This window comes from Nipponia nippon, unplaced genomic scaffold (assembly GCF_047370975.1).
Source record: "Nipponia nippon isolate SJK-2023a ecotype South Korea unplaced genomic scaffold, ASM4737097v1 scaffold_2, whole genome shotgun sequence".
In the NCBI taxonomy this organism is placed as follows: domain Eukaryota; kingdom Metazoa; phylum Chordata; class Aves; order Pelecaniformes; family Threskiornithidae; genus Nipponia; species Nipponia nippon.
Window position 1 is genome coordinate 49,408,327 of NW_028262336.1, and position 25,931 is coordinate 49,434,257.

At 44.8% G+C, this 25,931-nt stretch overlaps 1 protein-coding gene across 3 annotated transcripts in view; it reads left to right on the top strand.

Annotated features, from left to right (window-relative positions):
- Nucleotides 1-4,252: 4,252 nt before the first annotated feature.
- GPM6B (glycoprotein M6B) overlaps nt 4,253-25,931 on the top strand; it is a 111,252-nt gene continuing 89,573 nt past the window's right edge. For all 3 annotated transcript variants that reach the window (XM_087757536.1, XM_087757539.1, XM_087757538.1), the window contains exon 1: nt 4,253-4,425. In XM_087757536.1, the coding sequence (XP_087613662.1) occupies nt 4,422-4,425 (4 nt within the window). In that variant the 5' untranslated portion in view covers nt 4,253-4,421. The remainder of the gene's footprint in view (nt 4,426-25,931) is intronic.

Here is a 25,931-nt window from a genome sequence, read left to right on the forward strand (position 1 = left end):
AAATTACTTCTCATTTTTTATCTTTTCCGTTCTCTCTTTTCCCCTAGACTACACAGTGCCAATGATCTGAACAATTTTGTTCAGCATTTTGCTGGACGACCTTTGCACACAGCTCTCTGCAGTGAGCATTAAGAAGGGGTTTTGGTAGCAGCAGTTGGAGTCTAAAGCAGATCTGCTTCACATAAAAGGTACAAATGACATAGGAGAGCATGAGTCACTCCCCTTCATCTACACCAAGATGCTGAGTTCAAAACACGAAAAGGTCACCTCTTCTTTGCACGCAGATGACAGTATAAAGTGATCCAATTGTCATCTTATTTCTCTTTAACATGCGTGGCCTCTGTAATGCCACGTTGAACAGAAAATCACACGGGAGAGAAGAACCCCAGCATGCCTCGACTGCACGTGGAATCACAGAAGCTCAGGACAGAGAGGATGGATGAACCCCCTTGAGAAAGGCCACAGAGAACACTCACTACAACTAAAATCAGATTTTATCACTTCTGATTCCCTCACATCTAAACTACGTTCATGTTAACAGTCAAAAGGAGGCTGTTTTATGAGTCCCTGATTTTATAAGGTTTTGAAGATTTGCAGGATTTTTGCAAAATCAAGCATAGCAGTGGCACCTTAAACACTCACGCTAATCCTCTGGAAACTGGCAATGACTGCTACCCACTGGCACTGCCTGCGTAGTAGTCAGAAGAAGTAATATTTACGATTAACCATTAGCTTCACTATTAGCAGAGGAAGCCACGGGAGGGGGGCTCACATGCAGTGAACGGTAGCACACAAGATGAGCTGAGAACCCACCGAAGCAGGCGTCCCACTAGATCATCTTTTTATTAAACCACTGTTTTTAATGTGACTAAATGTTTAGTCAAAGCTAAAACATTAAGTGGAAACATACTGCCTTTGATTCTGTTTTTAATTGGGAAGGTTTCCATATCTAGGGCAATCTGTCTAGTTAGACAGCCTGAGGAAAGATGGTAGGAGTGGAAAACAGAGACAAGCAAACAGGTAGCGGCAGTTACCACACCGTTTCGTCCACAGAGAAAGTAGGGATTTGTTCTAGAGCTAGGATGTTCTCCGCTGAAGAAGTGGGGAAACAGATGGAGTCTGGTAAATTAAAACAAAAAAACTGAAGAATTACATGCAACCAGCCTTCACTTGCTCTCGCAATCTGTTTCACCGCTGATTGCTGGAAATGGTCAAATAGGGTAAAATACAGCGTTTCAGACTGATACCATGCCCTCGGTTACAACTGATGAGACCCTCCCTTTCCACTTTACCTCTCCTTGACTGATCTTGAGATTGAAGTTAAATTTTCTTCTGCAAATCAGATGGCCTCTTTGAAACATCTCCAGAGAAGAACACACTGGTCCAGAGTAGGTTAGGAGATACACCAAGCATATTGCTGCAGGGAGTGAAGGTGTTTCTTCAAATACCTGGTATCATCACACTAGTATTAGGGTAACACTACAAACAGAGAAATGTTTGCAGGTTGTTACCCAAGCCATGGAAAAGGTTTCGAGCACCCAGCATAGACAATGAATGACATTATTCAATGCAGAATTCTAACCTTCACCTTCTCTGTTTTAGATCAAACCTGCAATGGCACCAGGTTGTTTTATAATCCCTCGATGCCAAGATCGTCTGGATCACTCTGGCTTCCAGCGTAATTTACAGCGGGCCTTTAGCCCTACCTTACAGCTACCAGCTACAGCACCTAAGGAGCCATTCAGCTACTGAGACTCGCTGAAATGCTGCACACTCCAGCCTTTCTCCTTGCCGTTATGTACGAGATAAAGGAGTAAGAGCGTGGACCAGAATCCAGTCGTAAGCCTTTCCCAGCTAGGGAAGTACGTGCTTCTACAGACATCTTAGTTCTGAAATGAAATCTGTCAGTTTCTATTCCTAGTAGAAATTCCAGCTAAGTATTCCTGCCTTCTTGACCTCATTTGAGTATTGTAATGGAGTTTTGCTTAAGGAACCAAAACTTCTGACATCAGCCCTGTCAACTTCTCTCTTCGCTTGTCAGAGACTCGGTATCTCTGTGAGTGGAAATCCCCATCGACTTCTGAGCCGTAACCAATATTTGGACAGCTGTTCTTTGCTTTACTCTTTGGAGGGAAAAATGACCAACATTTCTGAGGATGACAGAAAGCTAATAAAGGAGAGGGAGTCTCTCCTCTCACTGCATCCGTGTTAATACAGACAACTCCTTCTGCACCACCATAGGAATGTCTACCCCATACTTTGGTGCAAGTATGTAAACCCAATCCAGACAGCACTGACCGTGTTGACCAGCTTCTCTTGAGCAACAACTCCCACAGATTTCAACGATGCAAAGTTACCTGTGAAGTGCGACCGCAGTCAGAAGCAGGGACATATTTTTCAGCTGGTCCTAATATTAATCAAGCAGTATGCTGCAAGAGCTTTGTAGAATATAAGCTGTGTAATGTAATTCTTTAACTAAAGAATTTATTTTAAAAAATAAAATGAATTTATACCCTCACCAGCACACAGTGCTGCACACAGCGGGGTGCTCTTACCATTCGCCTTCAGCTCCTGCCATATTTCAGTGCTATTTAGTGCCGCTCTGGTTAAGGGTCATGTGCTATTTCCATAATTAATCTCATTTTTCAAAGGCGCCTAGCTCATCTACTTTAATATCCAGTGGGGACTGGAAAGAGCTTGCTAGTGATCAGCTTCTGTATGCATTTTTTTTCCTGTCTTTACAAAATGGCTTACTCAATCAATTCACTTATTACCTCTCAGAGAAAAGGCATTTACTCCCTGATCCTGCAATGCTTCCACGGTGTTGGGCCCATAGTCCTTACTGGAAAAACGTGTATGTTCCTTAATCAATGCAAAAGCATCAGATGATTTTGGCCCGAGAGACTGGGATTTTTCTTTTAATGGAAAACAAACCACAGCTTTAACATTGCAACTTTATATGTAGGCGCAGACACACACTACTTCGGGCGCAGGGGCCTGAAATTGCAAAGTACAAAGTAATTTCCCTGAAAATTAGCGTTCACACTTTTGTCACTCCTTTGCCTTCGTGTTTTATTAACATGTTCTTAAGCAATCGATCGCATTTAGAGGGGAATAATATGCTTACATAATTTAATAGATCAATTTGTTAATAATCATGGGAGAAGATGAAATATATCCTTATACTCCATGTAAATAACAGAAAATTAGGATACTGTTATTGTGACAAAGGCAAAGGAAATGCATGCCAAGTACCCAATTAATGTAAATCAGCACAATCTGATTGATATTAGTCACTGTAGATGCATTTATTCTGACTAAAGAGCTGGCCTTTGCATCTGAAGCAATCAAATCACTGTGATGGTAGAAGTCCAACTTAGAAAAGCAACTCAACTGAAAAAGCCGACTTTGCCACTCTCTTCCACACGTCTGCGTCTGTGAAGGCTTACTCCTGTGCGGCACAATTATTTTCGCCTCCAACACGTCTAGTTATGGCGGAGCTTTACTGGTAAGTTCCTAGTGGAGAAGCCACCCACACGCCCCCAAACTACCCGGTCTGTTACTTAGGGGTCCCCTTCACTCTTTTTCCCAAAAGCTAAGAGAGGTTTTTGGCAGTGCTTAAAGAAATGAAAAAGTCACTGCAAGCGCAGTCGTGCAAGGTTGCGTGGCTGGAACATCATTCAAGCGGCAGCTACCGCAGTGCTATATGAGGCTGTAGAGCGGCGTTGGTGGCTTCGGCAGAGGCTGTGAAGGTAAGAATCCCATTGTTGAACGTGAATACAGTTGTTAATGAAATAACGTTACGTTTGGGCACCCGGTGCTCTCGCCGTTGCCACAGAGGAACATGAAGGAGCAGATGCCCCTGAAGGTCAAGGGTGCCCTTAGCCCCGTCTCCCTGCAGCGCAGAGGGGCAGGGTCCCGCCTGGCGCCGGGGCGCTCCTTGCTGGAGGCCTGCTGAGGACGAATGACAGGACACTGGAGGGAAACATAAGCAAGCGGGCCCCGGTTTCAGGGACACCGCGGCCGCAGGGCCCTGCGGCAGGCAGCGGGCCCGGCCCGGCGGCGGGGCGAGGGCGGCGCGGCTGCCCGCCGGGGGTGCCGCCGCCGGGGGTGCCGCCGCCGGGCCGCGGGGGGGCGCTCCGCCTCCCCTGCCCCGCGGCGGGCCGGGCCGGGCCGGGCCGGGCGGGCCGGGCCGGGCGCCCCTCGGGCGGCGCCGGCAGGCGGGGCCGTCCCCGCCCCTCTCGCCGCGCCGCAGCCGCCGGAGGCGAGCGGAGCCCGCCAGTGTGCGAGCTGCCGCCGCTGCCCGCCGCCGCGCCTCCCGCCCAGCCCGGCGCAGCCCAGCCCAGCCCAGCCCGGCCAGGCACGGCAGAGCGAGCCCCTGCCCTGCTCCTCCCGCACCGCCCGGGCGACCAGAGCCAGCCATGGGTAAGCGAGCCGGGCTGCGGGGGAGCCCCCGCTGCGGGGCCGCAGGGGGGACCCACGGCTGTGGGGAGGGCGGGAGCGGGGGCAGGTGCGGGGCAGCTCCGGGGGTCGCGGCGGCCCCGGCCCGGCCTCTCCCGGCGCGGCGGGGTCAGTAGCCTGTTGAGCGCCCCGGCGGAGCGGGCCGGGGGCGGCCGCCCCTCAGCCCCCTTCGCCCCGCCGGGGCCGGGCCGCTGCCACAGAAACTCGGCGGGAGCGGGCGCGGGGGGCTCCTGGCGGGCGGGGAGAGCCGGCGGGGCCGCGGGACCTCGCCAGCTGCGGCGCGCTCCTTTCCTTTAAAAATAAATTACTGTTAGTCCTGGTGCCGCGCGGTCCTGGAGCTGGAGTTTCTTGCAGGCGGTTGTGCGCAGCCGGCCCGGAGCGTGTCCGCTCCCCCGGTCCCGCCGAAGCCGAGGGAGCGGCGTGCTCGGGGGGCTGCGCCGCACGCCGCAGGCAGGAGAGGCCCTTGGGGCCGGGCCGGGCCGGGCGGCGGCCGCGGGTCTCCCCGCGGGGCTTGGCGGTGCCGCTGCCGCCCGGCGCTGGGGAGCGGCCCCTCGGGGTGAGGCGGGGCGGGGGCCCCGCTCAGCCCCTCCGCGCCACACGCGGGTCCGCCGGGCTGCGGCTCGGGTGTTGCCAGGGGGTGAAGCGTGGTTCGGGAGAGGAGGAATGAACGTGGGGGTCAGGGAGGAGGGCGGACCTGCCCTTCCCAGGCGGGAAGTGTCGCGTACGCCGGGCAGACGGCGTTTCGGCGTGAGCACTAGGGAATCCTGTGGGCCGTGGGATAACCTGGCGCGCTTTTCCCTCGTGCAGCCTGGGCTCTGCGCGCTGGAGGGAACGGGGCGTCGATGGGAAGGGGCGGCTTCTCCTCCCAAACGCGTGGGGAGGGAAGCGCGTGCGTGAGTGCGTTAACAGGAGCAGAAGCGAGGCCCTGAGTAGGGAAGGACTCGTCGTGCCCATGGGTCGCTCGGTGGTCAACGCGCGCCTTCAGCCTTCGCCTCCTTTTAGCGTGGGCCTTTTAGCACGGGCTGCTTCCTGCGAGCTTTCCTTTCAACCAACAATAGATCCACATGAATTAGGCAGTAATGAAAGTTATGAGGCTTGGGAAAAATTAAAAAAAAAAAAAGAGATAGAAAAATACAGCTGCATCTTTGGTCCAGTTTGCCAGTGGCGTATTATTGCTTAGAGGTTGCAGCTGCTGAAGCAGAGCTATCGGTGCGTGCCTGTGTGTTAATATGCACATACTGATGCTGGCACTGTCTCTGGTTTTAATTAAGAAGAAGAAGAAGAAAAAAGAATTAATTACTCGGGCAAAGCCAAAGGAAGCTGACAGAATTCCTGTGGTTGCTACTTTGTTAAATTAATTCGCATCACCTAATTCCTTAATTTCTAAATGCTTATTAACTGGTTTGTTCCCTAGCTTAGTGAAGATCAGACTTCTGTAGTATTACCGTCTCTTTACTAAGCTTTTTTGAAGTTTCCAAGACTCCTTTCAATGCATGTTAAAGTACAGATTCCTATTGCCTTTGCAGTTCTGAAGGCTGAAACAAACAAACCGGCTCTATTACTGGCACCGTTTTTTGCATGCGTATTCTGATACTCACTTTTTAGACTATGCTTTCCCTATGTGAACTTTTGATATTAAATGAAACTGTAAAGTTGGCGGCCTCTCCCATGGCTATATCTTAGTATCCTCCTCTTAACGTATACTTTTACTTTACTGCCGTGGATTGATGTCAAATAAATCTTGGAGTGGGGATGGAAGAGGGAAAGAGAGAAAGGAATGGTTTCAAGTGTCTTATTAAGTGTATTCTCTGGATTACAGCATCTTCTTTTGGGGGGAATAAAATTTATTAGATAACACATGTAAAATTCTTCTTAAGTGTCTTTGCTGCTAAGCCTATGAAATTGATTTTTCTTCAGTAAATTAAGTTGCTAGGGCTTTGAAATCAAAAGTTGTTTGAAATCTTTGTGGGTGATTCATCTTGAGGAGAAGCAAATCTTTATTTTAGTCCTAAAAATCTTAGAAAAACACTAAAGGTAGTCTTGCAAGTTGTGGGTCTGCAACAGCGTGTGAAATGTATGTTTAGGACGGGATGTCTTGTCCTGAATGTAACAGTTGGGAAAAGGGGAGTGGAGAGAAGAAAATGCTTCTGGGACGTTTTGCTAATGATGATGATAATAGTGCAAAACTCCAAGGTCTCTCAACTTCTTTGCGTAGAAACATTGTTGGATGATCAAGCTGTGCCTGACTGGGTAATGGTGGCGTGGTCAGTCAGGAGAGGGGACTTCCAGCACAAATTTCAGATGAAATACTTCAAAAAGAAGCCACAAAAAGAAGCCTTTGTCAGCTGGGGATCCAGTCCCTCATGAATACAACGTTTTGTTTTATGCCATTGCATAACTGCTGCCTTGGCGTTAGGTAGGCTGAGGCTGCTGTGACCGTCTAACCAGCGCTTGTTTGGAGCCCCGGCGCTGTATCGAGCTTCCTGATCCAATGGCCAGGTTCTCATTAGGGCCGTTTGAATTGTCCGTGCTCGCACACAACTTTTGTGTAGGACTGGCCTGCTGAAGCTGATGATTATTTTTTTTCTTTTCAGAGGTGCTGAGAGCCCGTCGCAGCCGTCGATGTTCACTGGGGCTTTTGGCTCCCTCAGCGCTTCTGAAAGTCGGGCGCGTTGTGCTCAACACCAGTGAGGGTTTGCATTGGCTGGAGGGCGTCAGTAATAACCAGCGCAGTGCTCCGTGCATCTGGTGCGAGAAAACCCACCCCTTGGCGCCTTACACTGTCGCACACGCTCTCCTCAACATAGCGTCTCATCTAGGAGGTGGGGGAGGGGCTGTTATTTTACAAAATGAACAAAAAGTGCAAAAGGTTTTTGTTCCTAGAAGTTTGAAAAGCATGATACAGTGTCATTTCTTGGGAACTGTGTGTTTTCATAATTTTACACCTTTTCTTCTTCATACTCCCCAAACTGTTGCTTTCAAATAAGAAGAGTGTTTGGATATGTGTATTATGTTTTAGTTTGTTGTTTTTTTTTTAAAAAGAGATACTGAGGAGAACCGGGTGCACAAACAAGACGCAACGATGCCCGTCTTCATGTGGGTTTGCACCCCGTCTCTCCGCAGTCCCTGCGCAGGAACTGGTGCCTCGCAGAGCCTGCAAACCCAGGAGCTCCCGGGGGCATCGCCCTGTCCTTCATGCCTTCTTCCGCACATCCAGCTCCCCCAGCAGTTCTTGCTCCTGCATCCCCACGGCTCTTCCCTGCGTCCCAGAGCGAACCATACCTTCCTCATAGGCAGTAACCTCAGGAGTTCCTCCTTAGGGGGCTCCTACCACCCATAGAAATGGTTCACACTTTTATGCGAAACGTGTCCAAAGTAAGTTCAAATATTCCCTAAACCAGGCTTTCTTCTTATAAACAGCTGGGGGCAAATCCTGAAAGAGAATCAGTCCTCTTTCTTTCTATTCAGCTCTACGCTTTGTTCAGGCGGGAGCTGAAATCTTTTGTATGTCACAGTAATAGTAAAATCTGATTAGTATTGGTCATTAAGGGTGGCTGGATTTCAATTGCCAAGTGGTGTAGTCCATATTCTGTTAAATCTTGCACCTCTTAAATATATTTAACCTCGTTCCTATTAAAAAAGAAGCTAATGGTAAGTTTATCTTCTCTTAAAACCCGTGAAATATAAAATTTTATATTGCTGCCCTTCCTCTATCTCCCCAACACCTGCTTAGGCTATGAAAAAGTACTTAATTTTGCCTTCTCAGTGTAATCCTTCTTGTCTGAGAAGGAGGCAGAGGAGAAAATGTTGTGTATTTCAGATATTTCCTAATATCCTAAACAATTTGTGTTTTTACCATACTTACAGATTCTCCTTCTTGCTCTCTTTCTAAACGTGTGGTTCAATAATATAGGAAATGTACTGTCCCGTGTGTGAATTATGATAGGTCTGATAGATCTTGAAATGTTGCATTTCAGAAAAAGATACTGGATTATAGATTACATCCCTGAGAGGGCTGAACTGTGGCAGTGCCTGATTATCTGTCTTTTTCAGACTGTTTCTAGAATTTCTTAAATGAATTGAAATCTGCAGGTCACTTTCAATGTTTAAAGGACTTTAATTATGTTTCTCAAGCCGGGTATCTTTTTTTCAAGTTTGCTTCCATGTGTTATTATTCCAGCAGTCATCATGCTAGAAGCATCTTTTTTTTTTTTTTTCATTTTTTCTCTACAGTATTTTTTCTATAGCTTTTATTTTTCAAGATTAATGCTATCTAATCATAGAATGGTTTGGGTTGGAAGAGACCTTTAAAGATCATCTAGTCCAACCCCTCCTGCCATGGACAGGGACATCTTTTCACTTGCTCAAAGCCCTGTCCCGCCTGACCTTGAACACTCCCAGGGATGGAGCATCCACAACTTCTCTGAGCAATATTTAGCAATATCTAAAGTCACTACTCTAAAAAATAAGTCCAAAGCCCATTTCAGGATAAGGTTAAAATCAATTGAAAATAAACCCAGTGAAGCCCACTTCTTGGTATCTTTTTTTTATTCCTCGTGCGGCGGCATCGTGTCGTCCCTGAGTGGGTGCACGTTCTTGTAGCGAGGATTTTGTTTTCCCTGAGATATACAGCTGGTACAGCCAGACGCAGAATCACTGCACGTATCGTACTTCCATTGATGGTATTTGGCTGTAAATGCGTTGCTATCTTTCTAGAAGCGCAAGAGCATTGTATCCAGTGAAATTTCACTGGGGTAAAGCATTTGCAGAGGGAGCTGCTCTTGGTTGTTAGGTTACCGCACTCCCCACAATGGCCGTTCTTCCCACTGAAAATCCTGGATTTCTCTTCTTTTAGACCTCCCCCATGTGCATCCCAGCTGCGTGTGCCCTTCACCCCTCCTCAGACACGCGCGCACCTGGTTCCCGTCAGCGCGTCCCCAGCACCTGCCCCGGCTGCACATCGCCTTGCTCCCCTGGGCAGCTCCTCGGGCCGTTCCCGCCAGGGGACCAAGAGCTCGCACGGAGCCGTGGGAGCTGCCTTCCTGCGAGTTGCTCAGGTCTACCTGCAAAAAATTTGAACCCTTTGTGGCACCGCAGTGTTAACGCTGCGGAGGATGTATGTATTTGCTTATGGTGTGCTTCTAACATAGGTGCTTTTTACCCTGGAGTGTGGGGTTGAGGCTCATTCCCGATGGAGCGCGTGTCATCTCGCTGGAGTGCCGATCTGGTGGGGTGTGTGGTGGCACGTTTAGGGGGGTCGTTCTCCAGCGTTCGCCTCAGCGTGCTTGCGGCTGGATTGGTTTGAGCCATCCAGGGAAATAAAAATCTTTTCTGTTCTTCTGGCTGGTTCCTTAAAATCTGTTTGGGTATGAGTGCCTCTGGGTTTGAGTTGTGGTGAGCAAATGTAGGGCAAGATAGTTTAGTCTCCATGTGGGACATCAAAGATGTTTGCATTAAAGTAACGGGTCTCAGCTGAGCCTGTGAGGCTCTGTGCAGATGCAGAAGCCTGCGCTGGGAGGATTACCGGGTCAGTACCCACAATGGGCAAAGGATGAAACGGAGCCGTGGTGGCTCTTGTCCATCATGTCCGTCTTGTAAGGTGGCTTCTTCCAGGTCGTATTCAACGTAGCCTGTGGCCTGGAGGAAGCGAACTCAACGTGACAGTACTGGGGGAGGAATCCACGTCTCCTGATCCTCTCCCAACTTTTCTTCTGCAGGTAGGCATGAAACTCTGACAGCTGGGGTGCTGGGGTGACTGTGCCCATCAAAATTCCCTGTCACCCCTCCCCTGTAAACACAGTGAACAAGAGTGGAGGAGAATTGACCATTCAGTGTAACAAATAGATAGCATCGTATGTACTGCTTAGTCCTCAGCTGTTTGTTACTTTCTATTGCTGCTCTGTCTGTCTTGGTGCTTTGGCAGTCTTCCTTTCCATAATAATTTGTCTCTTGGGTTTTAGGCTCAAAAGCTTGCATGTGGAGTTGCGGCTTGGGAAACATTTACAAGCAACGCAAAGAACTATGAGAATTCAAGATCTTTTGTTCTCCCTGGTTTTGGAGCTGTTTGACTAGCAGCAATTTCAAAATGTGAATGGGGCTTATGTTTCATTAATAGAAAGATGTGCCTGATGCAGAGCTATCGAGTGGTACAAACCTCCGTGTGTTGCTGTACGTCAGTTTTGTGTGTGTTTTTTATGCTTTGATAGCTGAGTGCACGTGACACATGGAAATTTTAGCCTCAAGTTATATGTACAGAAAACAACTTTCAGCAAAGTGTTTGTACTTAGTGTTTGGGATTCTTTTTTGCCTGGGGGGAAGAATGTTGAAAAGGACTGTGGTTGAAAGATAGCTGGGATCTGGGTCATGAGGAAGACTGGACTTCTTGAAGTTATGAACTGATTTGGAGTATAAGATACATAAGATAACCGCCTTCATAATTTTGTGGGTTTTTTAAAATGTTTTATTAAGAGCATAGAGCAATCATTGCACATTGCAGCCTAAAACTCTGTCTTTGTATAAATTCCTTCAATGCCAATGAAAATATAAGAATTGCCCTGATCTAAAGCGTACATAAATCAGACAGTGGGATTGCACTGAAGGCAAACAGGGCAAAACTTGCTCTGTTAGTGGCTCAGGAGTAAGGAAGCAGCTGGCTTGCCTTCCAGGTGCTGGTTTGTGGGCTGGCAGGTAGAAAGGACAGCTTGTGTTAACAGTGCAGCTGGCCTGGAGATCCAAAAAACAGTGTAAATGATGGGAGTCCAGCCAATGGAGGATTACGTTTTGAGTAGTGCACTGGTTTTCTTAATATTGGAAACATACGTTTGGGCTTATTGGTGGTTTTGCTGAGCTGGAGCTGTGGAGCCTGCCACTGATGGCTAACCGAGGAGGAATCTGACTTCCTCGTGCTGCCAGCAAGGCACAGCTAACTGGGACCCTGCGATGTCTGGTTTTTGCTTTACCTTTTAGTCTAGATTTTTATCGGCTTGCATGCTAGAAAATTCATTGAGGCTTTTCAGTCCTAATGCTGAGTGCGCATCAGTGAATCTGCTAGGTGAAGGTGAGCGTTGGCTGTCTGCAGTCTCCTGCCTGCACCCTTACTGAGCCTGTCCAGGAGAGCAGCTGCTCTTCGACCTTATTCAAGAGAGATTTCCCACCTTTTTCTTTTCTTTTCTTTTCTTTTTTTTTTTTGAACACTATGGGTTTATGTATATTTTGCTTTGTGATGGGACACAAGTGTTTTGCAACATGAGAGTGCTTTTGTCAACTTAAGATGCCTTTTTAAAGCTGCTTAAATTCTAGATGCTGGGAACCTCTGTCACGATTTGCTGGAACGAAGTCCTTGGCACGTATTGTGCGGACAAACGCTGTGCAAGTCTGAATTGGTGCAGAGCTCTGGCTGGGTCTTCAGTACTTTCTCCTAACATCTCTATTAATTTTCATTTTCTTGTTCGTCCTTTTTTGTGTGTGGTGTTGTCGGGGTTTTTTTGAGGAATAACTTTTGGAAGGTTTTAAATGATTGCTGTTTGTATGTAAACTTATGCTTTTGTTACCACAACTGTGTTGACGTAAATGTCATGCACTTTCCCAAACAAAAGTGTAAAATGAGTTGTTGTTATTCATTAGGCACACAGCTGAGAATAAGTTTGCCACATGGAACTTCCCTTGTGGGAAATTAAATGCTTTTCTTGAGCTGCTTAGGCATGTATTGAAAAAGAGTCAGGAGGAAAGATGGCTAGTGAGAATATTTGGAGCTGAGAACTTTTGGTGCAAGGACAGGGATCTGCTCCAGCACATCTGTCAAGAGCGCACAACTTGCAAGGTGTCGTGAACAATAACACTTCATGCAACATCTGCTTCGGCTCTGCGATGGGCGCTGGTACAAAAGCCTTGCAATATCTTGAAATCTCTGAGATATTCGTCATACCATGTCAGGGGAATGTAACAGAATCTAGTGCATCATCTATTATTGCCTGCTTCCCAGCCAGTGAGGTTATTAGGTACTAAAGCTGATAACGGTTCCACTGAGCCAGAGTTTTACATAAGCAAATACAAGGAATGCAACGCAGAGGGGGCTTTGCTATGCGTGACTGATGTAGCCCATGTTAGTAATTATTTCCCTCATGCAGCGTATACCTTCACTCCATAGACATTTCTCCCATTCCGTGCTGAAATTAAAGTGGCAATTTCTCATGCTTGGCAATTGTCTGATGAAAAACCCCCATTTCAGATAATGTCTGGAAACTTAAAGAAAACTGACATAGAATGAAAAATAGGCAGTTAAGTAATTTTGCTTTTTATAGCCTGTAATTTTTAGTCCTTCACTTGAAAGTATTTTTAAAGTTTGAAAATACCTGTTTTTTCTTCTCAAACTTGAGCTATGAGAAGTGTATAATAGATACTTAATCTTTAACCTCCTCCTGAAATTCTTTGAGGTTCTTCGTCTTATCTGCCACTAATATGCTCGCAGCACCGTGTTTGAGAAATTGTTGTAATCTACCACATGTTGAATTCCTCTTATTCCTTAGTGGAAACCTCAGGGAGGCAGAAAAGAACCAGGAAGAAGTAGAAAAACTCTTGAAAATGCTAATTTAAAGTAGCCATGGCAGACTGAAGGTAAGTATTTGGGGAGTGGGTGGAACTGATACAAAACACAAATGAGGTAGCAGCGTGAGTCAAGTCTTGAATGATTTTAGCCTTAAACAGTCTGCGTATTTCATTAAAATGATTTTATTTTCCTGTAAAACTTTATTTCTGGATTTTCTTAGGTTTGCTATGGCTGTCATCATAAAAGGTGCTGAATGTTTTCCCCATTGCGGTCAGCTCCCCAGCATGGTTTAGGCTCTTTCCATCATCCTTGCAGAGATGAAGTGCTGGACCTCATGGTCCAACCTCGTCCTTCCCTCTCGCTAAGCTGTTTCCTGCCAGGGTGTGTGGATAGGTGGTTCCCTGCCTCCCTTATTCCTGTTTGCATTTGATCCTCTATTGAAGGCTTTCTCCCTGAAATGGTGGCCAAAAGCGCTTGCCAGTTTTGCATGTGTGATGAGCGGGGCTGTGACCCTGGGCATGTGCAGGTGTGTTTTCCATAGGCTGTGTCTCTGTGTGATAGCTGCTAGCTTTTATCTGTTTCAAACTGATGTACTTCTACTAGAGTTAGAAAACAGTGGGGACACTGGGAGAAGCAGCTTTAAAAAAAACAGAAAGTCCGGAGGCGCTCTCTTAAAGCAAAATTAAGTGCTTTACTGGAGGGACGTTGGAGGTTTGGCTTTCTGTTTCCAGAGTCACAGAAGGGCACAGCACGGCACACGTGGTATATTAAGTGTTGTTGCCAAGGCTAATGGGAATGTCCCAGCTGCTGTTAAATCCTGACGTATAAATGTGTTAATTGCTGCACACTGAATCTTTTTTCTGTTCTTATAAGAACATACAAAGAAAAAATTCAGAAAAATACCAGCATAGTTACACTCAGCGCTAGCTACTTCTTCTCCTTACAAAATGCGTTTAGTTGATGAAACTGTTTTGTTTCATGCTTGAAACAGCATTGCTGTTTTTGTAGGTAGAGGTACTTGCCAAATTGGTCAGTATGCTGGCTGTAGGATGGCAATCTATGTTCTGAAGTTCACCTACCCTCTTAGAAAGAATTCTGTTCAAATGGGTTGGAGAATTAGGAATATTCCTTGTTTGCAATGTGGTGATTAGAGTTTAACTGAGGGATGAGAATGGAAACAATACCTGGATTTCTGTTAAAAAAACAACGAAACAAAAGAAACTCTACCACCTACTTGGAAAGGTGGTATTTCTGTTCCTTAGTTCTTCCTCTGGCATGCTAAATGGGTCCCTGTGCAGGACTCCTTGAGAAGGGTCTTATACAGACTTCATAAGAAAACGCAGAAAGGGAGAAGCAGTTATCCAGCCAAAATGTGAGTTCCCCAAGCATTCCTTCCTCTTTCCCGTGGTATAAGGCAGGTTTATGGATTCAAAAAATGCCATCATGCTTGCTTAAGTTCTCATCTACTGTAATCCTTCTTAAAATACTTGATCCTTAACCCTTTTTTTTTTTTTAGGGAAGAGGATGGTAGGATTAGTAGGAGGGAAGCATGCCTTTTTCCTTCTATACGCATTCGTGAGCGTGACTGCTGTGCCCACTTCCCACATGGTCAGTAGTCTGTCGTGTTCTGCATGTGTGAAACGTCCATTATGTTAGAAAATAAAGTAAGTGTTTTCTATTGCCTTACTCAGAAAATATGTCAAGCTTTTCATTGCATATGCTTCATTGCTCCAACACTCGTGCTTTGCCTTTGCATCTGCTTATTAGATCTCTACAGAGAGATATTTCTTCTCCTTACCCAAGTTTAAACACAGGAGAGAAATCATAGAATCATAGGATGGTTTGGGTTGGAAGGGACATTAAATATCATCTAGTCCCAACCCCCTGCCATGGGCAGGGACACCTTCCACTGCATCATGTTGCTCAAAGCCTCATCCAGCCTGGCCTTGAACATTTCCAGGGATGGGGCATCCACAGCTTCTCTGGGCAACCTGTTCCAGTGTCTCACCACCCTCACAGTAAAGAACTTGTTCCTAATACCTAATCTAAATCTCCCCTCTTTCAGTTTAAAACCGTTATCCCTCGCCCTATCACTACACTCACTGATAAAGAGTGCCTCCCCATCTTTCTTGTAGGCCCCCTTTAAGTACTGGAAGGCTGTTATAACGTTACCCTGGAGCCTTCCCTTCTCTAGGCTAAACAACCCTAACTGTCCTAGCCTGTCTGCACAGAGGAGGTGGTCCAGCCCCCTGATCATCTTCATGGCCCTCCTCTGGACCCAGTCCAACAGGTCCATGTCTTGTGCTGGGAACCCCAAGAGCTGGACGCAGTACTCCAGGTGGGGTCTCACCAGAGCTGCGTAGAGGGGCAGAATCACCTCCCTCACCCTGCTGGCCATGCTTCTTTTGATGCAGCCCAGGATACGGTTGGCTTTCTGGGCTGCAGGTACACATTGCTGGGTCATGTTGAGCTTCTCATCAACCAACACCCCCAAGTCCTTCTCCTCAGGGCTGTATCCATGTTTAGAATTGCCCCGACCCAGGTGCAGGACCTTACTCTTGGCCTTACTCTTGTTGAACTTGCATTTACTTGCCATTTTAATAGTATTTTCTTGTGTCAGGCTAAATCAGTGACATCACAGCAGTAACCCAAAACTGAATTGATCCTGAGCTGCTACGTGTGGTCCCAGAGGCATTCAGGCTTTTGCTGTTGTGTACTCGGGTGACTTCCATAGTCACGAGTGGACTTTGGTGGCAGACAAGGCTAGAGCTGTGACACTTAAAGCCTTCAGGCTTGGCAGCTGCTGCGTGCCCTGCTTTGTCCTGAAGGGGACAGCTGGGAAGAGCACCCTGGTGACAGCCTCCATCCCAGGCCTCCCACAGCGCTCAGGATGTACCATGCTGGTGCTTCCTGCTACGAGACAGTGGCAATTAATTTAAAATCCTTCCCCTAGGTCATCATGGCTTTTAAGGAGCTTTTGCACTTACTATCTCAGAAACCGCCTTTCTTCCTTGAGCATGACCTGCCAAGACAGCTGTGTTTCTCTTAAGCACTGAAGTTAATGATACAAAACATGAGGCTTGAGAGGAGGAGAGCAGGATTACAGCTCTCCTTAGCTCTGTGCCCACTCCCAGCGTCCCTTGTGTGGGAGACCAGCATGGTCAAGGGCTTTTGCAGCTGCAGGACAAAGTCTAAGGCATGGCTTGGGCATCTGTGATCCTTTCCACAGTGGGTTTTGAGGATGGTGCTTGTGTGGCCTTTCTGGGCTTAGTGTGAAACAAGGCAAGCTTTCTTTTTTTCCCTGGTGTCTTTTTCGTTTGTTTTTTTGTTTATGGAATGCAATGGAAAAGGCTTTTTTTCTGATGTAATAGTAACATTGGATAAAAGGGTCCTCCTTGTGTTTGTGTATACTGCTGACCTACACTTCACTTACAATAAGCCCAGTGGACTAGGTGGCTTTGCATCTGCGGGTAATCATGATGCCCCTGTATGCACTAGGGCAAAAGTTGCTCAGTGTGGATGTCTGGTAGTGTTCTGGCTGGGCTGTATGGTTTCCTTCCTATCAGGGTTCATATAGTAGCCTAAACTTGCCTCTGTTCACTGGCTATTAACTCGATCTCTCACACACTAGCATGCAGAGATTTTCATTTCCAGCTTTGCTCGGGAGCTCTGTCTCCTGCTGTCTCTTGTCGTGAAGCTGTGTGTGGGCTTACCTGTAGCATGCCTGGTGGGAGTTTGCATGAGGAAATACCTTCCCAAATGTTAGCCCCGGCAGCTGTGTCCCTGTGGAGGCACGTGGAAGAGGCAGGGCAGCAGTGCCAGTGAGCTTCACCACCGTCTTTTGTTTCCCTCGTAGCTGTGGTGACCCTGGATACGAGACCAGGAATGTACGCGCTGGAGATGATTTAAGGAAATGTGCAGCACTACATACTAATTAATTCAGGTCATGATACTTATAGGATAAGCACAGCAGTTTCCTGCCTCCCAAGTGGTTGCTGTGGTTCTGATGTGAACCCCTTTGGCTGATGCCAAGAAAAAACCTGCGGAGTAATTAAAACGAACCTGAACTGCTTTAGAGGAGCCTGGTTTGAATTAGGGTATGGTTATTAACTCTAGCAGTGTTTGGCTTTGCTAAATCTTTCCCTTCCCTTCCATGATGTTCATCCCCCTGCCACTCTATCAGCTCAGTAACGTCTGTTGGGGTAGTGTCTGTTTAGATGAGACTGCTCATCTCTGTAGAGAAAACAAGGGCTTGGCTAACACGTACCTCAACCCTTGGTGAGACTCTGTCAGGGGTGCCCGCTGCCGAGCTTGCTCATGGTTGCCAGGGTCTCGCGTTAGCCAGTCTACAGAAAGCCAGGACTATGGGAGCAGAAAATGGGGAGTGAGAAGGCAACCTTACTGCATGTATATATACTATACTGAATGCTGTTCTTCTCATGGGCATCTGAAATAGTTAACAAAATTGGACTGCTTGGAGTTACTGCATTAAACCCAAATCCTTTGGGCTTTAAGAGCATTGCCTTTTGTATGCGTGTGTGGAAAATTCAGGAAAAAGCAAGACTACAAGAGAGTTTTAATCTCAAGCTGTGGGAGCTCTGTTGGTTTGAGGGCTCAGAGTTCCTTGATTATGGTTTTCTTTCACATGAGCTAGATGATATGCCTATTTTTTCTTTCTATGTAGAAGACTCCATTTAAAAGAGTATCTTCAAGCCCTCTTTGTGGGGACAGTAAACTGCGAACATGGGTTTTCATAAAAAAAATGCAGTAAAGCTTTTTTGAAAAGGAGCATTTTGCATCAGGTTGTTTTGTCATCAGGTCACAACTACAGAGCCCTGGTTTCAAAGTCTCATGTTACAGCTGTGCTGCTTGTTTTCCAAGGCATTTTTTGGACAGGATCCACTGGGAGCTGCTGAAATGGTTTCCCAAATTCTTCTCCAGTATAGTGCCTGGATGCCCTGATGCCCCTGCCGCCTTCTGCTGTGCCGTACGGTGGTATGGTAAGGCCCTCCATGCCTGTGACCTCTAGTGATGGAGCAAATATTGTTCTTTTTTCACCATTGTTTGTTTTTACAGCATTTAAGAAGTTGATGTTGGCAGAAGAGCAAAAACAGTAGGATTTTTTTTTTTAAATCTAGACAAGCAGGATACTTACACTAGAAAGGCCTTTCTCTCATAAGAAATTGAAATGTCTTTTGTGGAAAAAATGTTTGAAATGTACATTGCGGTATGCTGCCCACCCCCCCGCAAGAATTGTCTCTGCTGTGAAATGAAACTAATCCTTAGTTTGAAGGCTCATATTGGACATCCCCTCAGCTTGGGAGCTATTGGAAAGGAAAGCAAACGTATGAGTTGTACAGAGAGGCTGTGTTTTGGCCTGTGGTGTTTTTTCCCGTTTCTTCCTCGGAAGGTCTAATTTATGTTTGGAAAGCCTGAGAAACTAGAGGTCACTAAACACAATCGTCTTTGGTCCTGTAAAATGATTAAGCATTGATAATCTCTAAACATGATAGTCCCTTCTCTCTTTTTAAGAATCACATTTTTGCAAGACATCATGAGCCTCCACTACCTGTAAGATGTCCCATGCTCTTTAGAGAGGGTCCCTCTGCTGTCTCCTTACTTTCTGCAGGGGGTGGATTGGTGCCCTTCAGAGAGCTGCAGGCATCTAGTTCTTAGGCACCACAACATCTTTGCGCTCGGGTCCTGCTCCTATCCAGCCATTGTCTGTTGTAGTCCTTGAATGCTGAAAAAATCACAAGACCTGCTATTATTCTGGAGGCTTTTGTTTACTGTTTCATTTCTGAGCACTTAGTGGCTGGTACTTATTTCAAATTTTCCCTCTTCCATGTTGATGAATGGAAATCTACTTTTTTTTTTTTCCCTCCCATAATAAAAGATGCAGTTTTTCTTGCATACTTTAGAACCTGGGGGGGGACACTTAAGTTTGGCACCAGATCTTGATAAACTTGGTGATGGTGTTGCAAGAGACAGTTCAAAGGTAGCTAGCATGCCTCTCTTCCTCCATGACACTAGTACCTTTGCTCTTGCTTTGGGAAAAAAAGACTAAATACGTTCCACGCTGCCTGTCTCTGCTTTTTATGCTGTTCTGTTTTGCATAGGGTTTGCTGTTGGAGGTCTATAGGAAAGCACAAACCCTGAGCCTACAACGCATAGGAAAGACCTGTTTTTTAAGGAAGCATATCTGAATGAAAGCTGTGGAAGCAAAACGGGGATCATTTTCTTGGTAGGTGATAGTTATTTGGATAGACTTAGAGTGCCTGGAGGAAAAGTGTTGTCCCATAACACAGGGATGGTACATTTTAAATTCTCAAAATACTCTGTGGTTCTTCCCTCATCTTTTCCCTGTAGTGAAATAAGATCTTGCTATAATTTTATTGTCCGCATTTGAGCGATGTAGTATGTCTATCTGATACTTCCATGCATTCCCTGTTCAGTCACTAAAGAGGCTCCATCAGTTGTTATGTCTTTGTTACAAATGTTTAATTTAAAAACAATAAATTTTGAGGGTGGGGAATGGGGATTTTCACAGTAATGTCATTAAGGAAATGTTGCAAAACTGACGTAAGCGTCATTTTTTTTTTTTTTTTCTCTGCAAGCTCTGCATTTTTCAGGCAAACTTTGTCATCACAGAACAGTTAGGAAGCAGTGGTTAGTGGGTCAGACAGGCCCAGGGGGCTAAATTGGGTTTTGTTCAGCCAAATGTTAGTGCTTTTTAATCAACACTGAATTCTGTGCGCAACACTCTCTTCCTTCCCCAAAGCCATAACAAAATAAAAATGGGTATTCAACTGGGTCATGAACAACATCTGCCCTTTACTAAAACAGTTGGGGAGTTACCACAACGAGGGAAGAGAAGCTGCCTATAGCTACTGTTAGAGCATCGTTTTGCCACCGTGGCTTTGGTGGTCTGGTACGAGCAGCTGTCGATGAAGATCTGCGTGCAGTCCTCAAACTGCCTTTGGAAGGAAGAGGAGACTTTCCTTTCATGTTTCATGCAGCATTTTTACAACAAGGTGCAAAATTCCAATAAAACTGTGTCCCAAAAATTGGAAGTGCAGTTAATTTACAGTGCTGTGAAATAATTGCATAATTTCTTTTCGCCCCTGTACAGCTTCCATAGGTGTTAGGCTACTTCACATTAAGGAATTGTTTTTTCAATCTCACTGCTGCCACCTGTTCAGTCTCTAGTACATGTAATGTGATGGTAGAAATGCTGGAGGCTTTGGATTTTCTTGTCTAAATGGCATATATATTCTCTACTGTCGACCAGGTGTTAGTCGGGCTATCCTGAGAAGTTTCAATTTGCCTTGATATAGGTCTTTTTTTGACAAAAGGCTTCATGCAGACCAATTTAATTTTAAAAAAGTCCATTGTGGTAAAAGAGCTTCAGTGGACATCTAATGCAGGCATCTTTGATTTGAAGATTTTACATTCAGCTGAACTTCTTCCAATTAATAGGAGTTTATTATATTTTTCACCCAAAGCAAGCTGGGTCAATGCTGTATTTAAAGTTAAAAATTAACCATGATTTACTGGATACTTCTTGGTGGTTGCTGTAAAGGAACCTAAGAGCACAAAATGGTAATTTTCTTTTTTAAAGTTCTGAAGCAATTCACTCCACTACCTTCCATGAGAAGAAGTAGGAGGATCTAGAGCCAGGTGATGTTGCCTTAATGTTGCAAGGAACAGGAGGGTTAACTTGGTTTTGCCTTGTTTTGGGTGAAGAGCTTAAAAAACAAAAGCAGTAATTATTTTTAGAGGGTTGTTTTCTACAAAATATTACATTAGTGGATGACTTTCTCCTGAAACTTTGAAATACAAATAGTTTTAAAAGTAATGAAGTTTGCTCTGAAGTGGATAACTCATCACTGGAAACCTAGGACTAGTTGACTTCTCAGGATGCTCAGGGTTAGCCCCTCCTTCCAACATTACATGGCAAGCTGCAGAGAGGCAGTGGGTGCATACAGAAGTATGAAGTGCCTATTTGAAAAAAAAATAGGCTAAAATGTGAAACCAAATGCATGCTTATTTAAATAACTAATTCTCAGAGGGGAACTGTGTCTCAGGGTGCAATCTGTTAGTGGCACGTACTCGTTAATACGAAATTTTGTCCCAGTTCAGAAATGCACTAATATGTGTGCTTATCCCTAGACACACCAACAAGCAGCCTCTGAGCTTGAGAGGCAGTGCTTAGTGTACTTGGCTGTAGAAAATGTAAGAAGCCTGCTAGATCAGGGTCTGTACGTGCATGTTTGTGTTAAAAGGACACATGGGAAAATACACACGCACAGCAGGTAGATTAGCCAATCTGACACTTTGCAGCAGTGTTTTATTACTGTTCCAAATGCTTGCTTGCTTTAACAGACAGGAAAAGTCATATTTTATATTAGACTTAGAAGTAGGGAAAAAATGGTTTGGAGTGGTTCACAAAGCATGAATTGGAGTAATTTTGGTTTGGCTGGCACGTTGCATTAAAGACCAAATTAAATATTTCCTTAGCTTCATCTTTCAGGTAAGCAATTACAGACATACACATTACTATTTGATAATCCAGAAAAAACTTGTCATCATACTAAGATCTACAAAACATGTTTTGTGCTATGAGCACGATCTTGGAAATTGTGATTGAAGATCACGACTATGGTAGGAGGTAGCTTTCATGGAAATGAAGTACACTGCAACTTGGATACAAATGATTAAGCTTATGTGGAGAAATGTCATATGAAAGTGTGATTACTGGCTTCTAACAGATGGTTCAGGCTAGCAATGGGGTAACATGCGTAGAAGCTTTGACTTGGAACTTTTTTTTCCGGAGCCACACAACACTTTCTTTTTGAAACTGTTGTTAAGCACTGTTCTCCATCTAGCAATCAAATGCGTTGTAATAAGTAAAAATGTGGTCTGTGGTGGAGATTGTAAGTATAATTGTACAAGGTACAATTATATACATCAATTAAACTACTCTTGTGAAAGAAGGTTTGGTATGTGAGTGTGCCTGTGAGAAAAGAAGCTTAGGGTGTGATTATTTGGGAGCAGGGACTGGTTTGTGGGTTTGTATATCACTCATTAGAGCTGAAGCTCACCCTAATTATATGGTCTAGGGCAATTATAGGAAACAATATGGGGGGAGAGTTTTTCTCTATTTTAAGATGTGCTGCTGTTTCAAAAAGAATGCTCTTTCTCTTAAAAGTAAATCGGCTTAACATGGAAATGCAACTAGTAACAAACACTGTGCCCTGCTAGGAAATTCTCTAAACCCAGTTGATGGCTGCAATTCCATGCATGGCTTGTTCTGTCCTTTGCTGGGTACTGCTCACCTGCAGAGGTGGTAAGTTGTTTTGGTGTGCTGCTTTAAATTCTTTGACCTTCCAACACTTTCTTTTTAGTATCTGGCTGATGTCCATTGTGGTTCAGATAGGAAGCCAAAGACTTGAGCTCGACTCCACATCTATCTCACAACTTCAAGATAGAGACGTCATTAGAGCTGGCAGCTATTAGCCTGAAGTATTAAAGTGGGTAGGGTGAAACCCTTGCTTTCCTGCGTGAGTAAGGAACTGTTAGAAAACAAAGCAAAAAAAAAACCCAACCCCAAACCCAACAGTTTATGAGCAATGGTGGCCCAGTCTTCCTGGGTTTTTCCTCTGTGTAAAACATTGGGTCAGCAATATGTGAAAGGGCTGTCAGTCTTCAGACTCTGTTCACTACAGCAGATTTGCTAGTCTGCAAGCTACCCGTGCTGTGTCAACAGCATAAAAAGTACTTCTGAGTGCACCATCTTATCAAAGTTACACAAGTTAGTTTGTTTTAAGAAGAATGCAGTAGGGTTACTGAAGAACCACCAGGTTATTTTGTGTGACAGGTTGGGAAATAAATGCCTTGTTACAAAATGGGGTGTTTAAGAAAATACTTGAGGATACAGAACTTATGTCCTGTCTAAATGAACGCTTTGTGTACAACCGCTCTCTTCTTGAATTACCAAAAAACTTTGAATTCTTAACAGCCAGCTCTATGGGAACTTGGAACATAAGAGCAGCGAGATAGTTCATTTGTTGTAATGTTTAAACTTCATTAAATGTGACTACTAACTCAGAAGACAACTTGCAAGTTTTTCTAACAGCTAAAATTGTCAAGAGCATGGTGTCCTAAACAGTAATGAGAGGGGTCAGTGGATCTTACGTATATTGAACATGGAGTGTTATGCAGCAGTTGAATAATTTGTAGGGTTACTGTAAAGCCCTTTCAGTCATTCTTGCCTTTTAATGTCAATTTTGCTCATTAATGTTATTGAGAGAGCGTTATGTTTTTGACCACAGAAAGTGCTGTCTGATGAAAATGTTCTTGAGAATCTTCCCAAGTGTGTTTTTTACAAGAGCAAGCGTATTGACTTAGCAAAATGCTAAGCTGTTCATTAAGGCAATATGCTGAAGTGGCAAACATCATGTGATTTATGTGAATTTTAAGTCATATCTGTACCTGTTTCTTGGGTTTATGGCTTTAAGCAAATGAGTTGAATTCTTTTAGCTCACTTCTTTTTCGTTTGTCTATGTATTCAGGATGCTTAATGGGTAATTATTATCTTCAAAATGCTGTAGTGCCTGAATGATGCTGAAGAGGTTTGTGGAAAAAACATGACTTAGAGTTGCAGGTTTGATTCATACTTGTTCTTAACATTTTCAACTAGTGTGTGTGTCTGTACCCTCCAAAAGAGTGGTGTCTGAAAAGGCTGGTAAATCCTGTCCCTTTGGCTTCTCCTATTGCCTAACCCTAAAGCAGAAGATGGGAAGAAGAAACAGGCTGTGGCTGAGGAAAGAGGCATTGCCTTGCCTTTCATAAACCAGTGTCAATTTTTTCCTGTGGTTTTAGTTTCTTTCCAACACTCTCCCAGCATCTTTCCTCCCTGCCTTTCCACGTATGTTTAAGTATGAAAGACTTAGAGTTTTTTATCATTTAAGAGGGGGGAAAAATCCACAAAACAAACCCCAAAAACTAAGCAAGAAAAAACCCTGAAAAAACCCAGAGGAGGGACCTCTGCCTCTGCTACGTGACTGAGAAAGAGCTGGCTGACAGGGTTTAGGGTTTTGAGAAGAGTAACCGCATTTCCTAGAGTTTGAATGCTTGACAGCTCTTGAATGGAGCTCTTCAGCTCTGTCCTGGCCCTGAGACATGCAGTCCCTTCCTGCTTTGTCTGCCCATCTTTAAAGATGAATTTTTCCTTGTGCTCTGCAAGTAAAGTTAGCTGTACCCTGTTGGTGGTCAGTCAAACGAAGGCAGAGACCTCACAGCTGGAGCAGGGAAGAGGTACATCTGCTGTGAGCCCTTACGAGGTGCTAATCCCTGCTCAGCTGGTGACTGAGGGACCTGGGTTGAAGAGGAGAGGGGGCGGACAACGAGCACGGGCGTTGCGAAAGAGGTGGGAAAGGCTGTACATGGGGGAAAAGTGGAAAGTTGGGGGAAAAGAAGCCCTTCTTCCATATGAGGTTAAAAAAGAAAAAATGGTCTAAATGTGAAGTGAGTTCAAATTTGTGCTTGGGACACCATCAGTCAAATACTGATTTATCTCTGTGTGCCACTCGTGTATATAGTTTAATGTGGTATTACTTCTATGGATGTCAGTATATGCATTTTATTTTAGGTACGTAATGCTAGTAATGGAACGCAGCATAAATTAAATGGAATTTAAACTCACGTTGTGCCTGTTTCACAATTTAGTACCCCTTTCCACTGTTAAATTATTAGGAGTTATGGTTTAATATCTGTTGGGACAAATCGGGCTACATGGCAAATTGTGGGAGAGAGCGTGTGACTATTACTCATTACAATTTTAAGCATAAGTAATCTCCCTTATTCTTCCTCCCCCATTTCATAAACTATTTTCAGTCTTAGCTTCAGAGCCACCGATTTACATGTATGAGCAGTTTCTCACCTGAGCAGCCTGTCCTCTAGTCTCAGGTAACAATTGCTTGTGAAATAAATACAGGATTCACGGTCCAGTTCAAAAGAATTTGGGAAGCTTTGTCTTACTTCACATTTTTCAAGGGCACAAGGCACAATGTTTTCAGGCCAGATTCTGATATCCCTTCTTAATGAACAGTTTTCACTGCAACAAGGTCCAAATCCAAACATTGAATGTAGCAGATATGATAAAAGCAGCAGAATTTGACCCCTTTTTGGCTCTTACTGTGTACACTGTGAGCTTCAATAATGTTTTTTGATGTTTGTGAGATAGTCCCATTTTTCTGCTGCTTGATTTATTTCGAACAACTCTGAAGGCCAATGAATATGGTATTTTCTGGAATGAAGTGTGTGTTTGGAGGCTGGGGGGAGCATCAAACTGTTTTTTGTCCTTTTGTTTTTAACCCCTCTTCCATAGAAGACACAGTGTCCTACAGACAGACAGAACAATGCTATATTCCATTTTAGCATCGAATCACAAGCGGGGTCTTTGGAATGAAATTTGGCGAATTGCCTGGATATGTTCAGTTTTTAACAAGCACTGCTTTGTGCATTAGCACCCTACGCTTCCTCCCTCCCTCCCCCTGACGCTGCCACTGAAGAGAGGAGGAGAAACAAAAAACCCAAAACAGAATAAAAGCATCTGTTAGAATGAAAATGGGGTAGAAAGAAGGGGTGAGAAGAGGAGAAAAGATGTATTCCAGAACAGCTGTTAAATTTGTCAAAAGAGCTGGACATAATTTTTAAGTTAGTCACACTCCTGAGTATCTGATTACATGTGTATAAATCTTTTTTTTTTTTTTAACATTATGTGCAATGTAGGTGCGACACAACTTTTTGTACAGAATGCAGCTCAATTGTCAGCAGAATGTTTAAATGCTCATTTACCGGGACTTTGAACCCAGGCATGAGCATGTGAATATTTGAGACTAACACATTCTTCTGTTTTTGT